Source organism: Phocoena phocoena, chromosome 5 (assembly GCF_963924675.1).
Source record: "Phocoena phocoena chromosome 5, mPhoPho1.1, whole genome shotgun sequence".
NCBI classification, from domain to species: Eukaryota; Metazoa; Chordata; class Mammalia; order Artiodactyla; family Phocoenidae; genus Phocoena; species Phocoena phocoena.
This window is the reverse complement of record NC_089223.1, coordinates 62,868,267-62,873,733: the sequence shown is the minus strand read 5'-3', so window position 1 is coordinate 62,873,733 and position 5,467 is coordinate 62,868,267. Positions and strand designations below refer to the sequence as shown.

At 40.9% G+C, this 5,467-nt stretch overlaps 1 protein-coding gene across 1 annotated transcript; it reads right to left on the bottom strand.

The window, feature by feature from the left end:
* Positions 1 to 1,880: 1,880 nt before the first annotated feature.
* LOC136123183 (polyadenylate-binding protein 4-like) lies at positions 1,881 to 2,995 on the bottom strand. The gene is given in 3 exon segments (XM_065877239.1): positions 1,881 to 2,300; positions 2,303 to 2,611; positions 2,699 to 2,995. Coding segments are annotated over 3 exon segments (1,026 nt in total).
* Positions 2,996 to 5,467: the final 2,472 nt, after the last annotated feature.

Here is a 5,467-nt window from a genome sequence, read left to right as displayed (position 1 = left end):
AGATGCAAGAAATTTTAACAGAAGATCTGTCTGCATAATAGGATTATGTGTTGCCTCAATTTTTTCATTGTCCATAATTTTTTCATTGTCTAAAGAGATTTTAAATTTAGAAAATGTACAGTGAATATACATATAGTTCATACAAAAAACAGATTTTCTCATTCTTTCATAGCTAAAGTATTGCCACGGAAATATTTTAATATTTCTTTTGTACTGGTAATATATGAAACAGAAGACTTGAATATATGGTTACAGGAAACAACAAAGCAGAGTAAAAAAAAAATAAAACAACAACAACAAAACTATTTTCTAGACACCTTTGGTATGAGAGAATCAGAATTTTAAAAGTAATTACTTAAATGTAAATAAATAACTCTTGCGTCTATTTCCGAAGTGGATTTCAAACAGCACACAGTAAAAGTCAGTATAATAAAACCCTTTTTAAAAAGTATAGAGGAGCTGAGTAATATAGAGGAAAGGCAGAAGAGAATAAAAGATCTGGGAATGGGACTGAAATAAAAATCATGCTGGAAAGCAGCCTAAGTGATACAACTTCAATTTATCAGAAAATCAATTAGCGAACTTCTGATCAATCAAGGCTAAAAGTGAGCCTTCATAGGTTACATAGCTCTTAAGGTCTAATAACAGGAGACGTGGAGTTCATAAACTTTTACTGTTCTGAACCCTGAGACAATATCACTACATGTTACAACATATAACAGAGATTAGAAAACACAGTTGTTAAACAGAATGTCTGTGTTTTCTGTATATGACTTTTGTAATGTTGGTACCTGGTTCAAAACTTAAAGCATAATTTTATGCTGTATATGTATGAAGAGAATTAAGAGTAGGCCAACTTTTTTTTTTTTTTTTTTTTTTTTAGCAGTACGCGGGCCTCTCACTGTTGTGGCCCCTCCCATCGCGGAGCACAGGCTCCGGGACGTGCAGGCCCAGCAGCCATGGCTCACGGGCCCAGCCGCTCTGCGGCATATGGGATCCTCCCGGACCGGGGCACGAACCCGTGTCCCCTGCGTCGGCAGGCAGACTCTCAACCACTGTGCCACCAGGGAAGCCCCTAGGCCAACTTTTTGACCTAAAATGATACAGGCTTATAACTTAAGAAATGTGGAAGTTAAGGTTTTACTATTCAAGTCACAATTTTGATAACCAGCAAGCACCTGGATTATGTCAACCAATGGAAAGAACAGTAAAATATCCTATAAAGCAGGTTTGTAGGCAACATTAAAAACTCCATCATTAATTTCAGCCATCAGAAAAACACCATTTCAGGATATAAATTGAAAGGAAGTTCAACTATTTCCTAGTATTTTAAACATTAATTCAAAATGAAATTAGATATTGAGTTTGTAGTAGCAATTTTTAAACTTTGGTTTCTTTAAAAAAAATAGATGAGAAATTAGAAGATTTCTGTTTGTAAAAATAAATTACTTTGCAATCCTTGGGTATAAGAACTACTTTGGGCATATTTTCATGGAAGAAATTAAAGCTAGCAATATTATTAAAATAAGAAAAAGTATGCAATAAATGCAAATAATTACCACACTTCAGTTGGTTCAAAATGCAGTAAAACTATATCTAATTATACTTATTGCTATTAGCACTACATCAAAATTAGAAAAATATACCATATTATAATTAGATGGTGTGCCTCTATAAAAAGAACTGAGGTTCTAAGATTCACTTATTTTTCCTCCAAAGAAAAATAAATAGCTTTGTATACAAAACCTTCGATCCTAATGTTTACTAAACTAAGCACCCATCAGTTGGGATTTGAAATTTACTGAGGACGATTCAGGCAGAGACCACTAACATCCCCCAAGCTGCTACAAACACTGGCTGGTGCATTAAGTTTTCCTCTCCTACAGCCTCTGGGCCAGGGCGATGTTGAGCGGCTTGGAGGCCAAGATGCGGCCATTCATCTCAGTCATTGCTTTAGTGGCCTCCTCAGGAGAGGAGAAGCAGATCAAGCCAAACCCTTTGCTTCACCCTTCTTCCTGCATTACCTTAACTCTGCTAATTGATCCAAATGAAGAAAACTCCCTCCGTAGCTTTTCATCATCAGTGGTCTCATCCAGGTTCTTAATATAGAGTTTTGCCCCCCGGCACTGCCAAAATCTTTCCTGTTTCAGCTGCTCAGACATTTGCTTTAACTCAGCCTGTCACTCTGCTTTCTTTTGTGCCCGGCCTACAAAAAGCAGTTGTCCATTTATGTCCTTTCCATTCATTTCTTCAGCAGCCTTTTTGGCAGCCTCATGGCTATCAAAACTCACAAAGCCAAAAAGCCTTTGGATTTCCCACTGGAATCTGTCATCACCTTAACACTCAGGGTTTTCCCATATTTGCTGAAAACTTCCCTCAGTCTCTCATCATCCATGTCATCTCCGAAGTTTTTGATGTAAACATTGGTGAACTCACTGGCTTTGTTTTGGAGCTCGGCTTCCCGATCTTTGCGGCTTTTGAATTTGCCAACAAACAGCCTGCAGTCCTTAAGCAGTGCACCATTCATCTCCTGGATGGCCCTATCGGTGGCAATCTGGTTCTGAAAGTGCACGAACGCATAGCACCTGGAGCCGTGATCATCACTCATCATCTTGGAGGACAGGATCTTCCCAAAAGATGAAAAGTGTTCATAAAGGGTTTTGTTATCAATGGATTTGTCCAGATTCTTGATGAACACGTTCCCAATTCCAGATTTCCTCAAGTAGGCGTCACGCTGAGACCACATGAGACGGATGGATTTGCCCTTTATAGGGTCAAAGTTCGTGGTGTCCAGGGCCTTCTGGGCATCTGCCAGCTGCAGAAAGTTCACATAGGCATAGCCCAGAGAGCGGCAGGTGACCAGGTCCCTGCAGATGCAGATAGACAGCACGGGCCTCACAGCGCTGAACTTCTTAAACAGCAGGTCCTCGGTGACATCCGCGTGGAGGTCACCCACGTACAGGGAGGCCTGGCGGTACTTGGCAGCTACATGCATCTCCTGGCTCCTCACCACCACAAGCCGGTCCCTAAGGAGCTCCTGTTGTGACTTCTGCAGGATGGTGGCCTGGGCTCATGCGTGGTGGCCTCAGAGTCAGCGCTCTGAGGCCAGGCGATGCGGTTCATTCATGTACAGCTCCCCAGGCTTGGGCAGCACCCTCAGTCAAAAGCCCCTCAGCAACCAGTCCGGCCAACCCTGGAAGGGGGCGACAGAACCTTGAAATCTCAAAGAAGGATTCCTAGGTCAAGCCGGTCCTTCCCGGCCACTTGGTGAGGAATCTTCAAGTGGCGGGCTGGCCCTCCATCTCAGCGTTCTCCACAGCCATTCTCCGGTGGCTGGTTTCTGACTAAAAATAGGCCTCGTTCAGGCCGGTTTAAAGTTACAGCCGCCGGGGGAAAGAATTCCACAAGTGACGTCTGAGGCGGCGGCGGCCCGGGACGCGGCGCGCGGGCGGCGGGCACGGGGTCCCGGAGCCCCGAACCGACCGGGACCGGGTCGTGCAGGCGCCGCCGGCCGCATGCTCCCTGACCAACCCCGGCCGCTCTCCTCCCTGTAGACCCCGCCTAGAGTTCTTATTTTATCCCTTTTTTAATCCTTTTTAAAAATTATATAAGTTTCAGGAATACAGCATTATAGTTCAACATCTGTATATACAACAGAGTGATCACCACCGTAGTCTAGTTACCATCCATCATCGTACAGTTGATCCCATTCACCCATTTCAACTACCCCTCAACTCCCTTCCCCTCTGGTAACCATTAATCTGTCCTATATCTGTGAGTTCATTTTTCTGTTCTTTTGTTTGTTGGTTGGTTTGGTTTTGGGTTTTTTTTTTTTAGATTCCACATATGAGTGAAATCATATGGTATTTGTCCTCCATCTGACTTAGCATAATTATCTAAAGGTCCATTCATGTTGTCATACTTATTTTTATCTTTGTGCATTTTGTTTAGTTTTTATCTTCAGACACATTTTTCAAGAAATGTTTCAAACATATTGGATGAAATTGATATATAAAGGGCATTTGTAAATTAGGGCTTTCTTACAGTTCTTAAGTTCTGTTTGAATTATTTTACCAATATGTCTCTTTCCCCCAAATTTAAGTTCTACAGAGAAAGCGTTCTTAGATTTATTCCTTTTTTGGATACCACATAGTATTTTTTGTAATGATTTGTATAGAGTGGTTGGTATTTAATGATTAGTATTTACTGAATTTAATAATAATGGAAATGGGGAAATATGCTAGAAAGCATCACTGAGTTGTAACTGATTATGAACTCAACTGTTTTTCCAGTTCCCATTTTGACAAGAAAGGCTTGGTCAGACAACAGCTGGATGCTTTTGATGAGTTTATTCAGATGTCTACTCAAAGAATTGTGGAAGATGCTCCACCTATAGACCTATAAGCGGAAACAGCATGCTAGTAGAGAAGTTGAAGAACCAGTAAAATGGTTATTCTAATAAAGTAACATAAATAAGAGTATTGATTTGAAATTTCAGTCCTTAACTCACCTGGCCTAACAGTTAAAAAAAAAGAAGAGGGTCTGTAGGTGTTTTTAGTAGTGTTCTTCTAGTATCATCAATCAGCTCCTGATTTATTCTTACTAATGGAGAGATGCATTTTTGCAAGTAATGTAAAACCCTAATCCTTATTCAGATAGTAAGTATTTAATAGCCAGTAAGACCAAACTCAGAGATATGATAGACTACTAAGAGAAGCAAGCCAGAAATAGTTATATTGCTTCAGAAAAACCTCACTTTTTTCTTTTACAGTGTAAGGAATCATAAAAGAAAAAGTGTGTGAAGGACTTTTTCCCTTGATTATTTGTTGCATGAAATACATTATCATAACAATAGAAGATATAATAAAGGAAAACCATCAATCATATTAGCTGTTTTAATTTTTCTAAGTTCATTGTAGTCTTTGTTTTCACGTGCATTTTTTTTAGCATTGTTAAAATCATAGCAAGGCTATAATTTTATTTAACTTATTTTTTATATAACTTTATTTTTGGCTGCATTGGGTCTTTGTTGCTGCGTGGGGGCTTTCTCTAGTTGCAGTCAGCAGGGGCTACTCTTCGTTACGGTGCACGGGCTTCTCATTCAGATGGCTTCTCTTGTTGCAGAGTACAGGCTCTAGGCATGCGGGCTTCTGTAGTTGTGGCACGTGGGCTCAGTAGTTGTGGCACGTGGGCTCAGTAGTTGTGGTTCGAGGGCTCTAGAGCACAGGCTCAGTAGTTGTGGCACATGGGCTTCGTTGCTCCACAGCATGTGGGATCTTCCCGGACCAGGGATCAAACCCATGTCCCCTGCATTGGCAGGCAGATTCTTAACCACTGCACCAACAGGGAAGTCCCGAGGCTATAATTTTAGAATCTAGTTTTACATGAATAATAATGACTGACCCTAGTTTTTGAGTAGAGAGGCAGCATGATGGGCCTTGAGGGACAGGGAAAACTGAAAAACAAG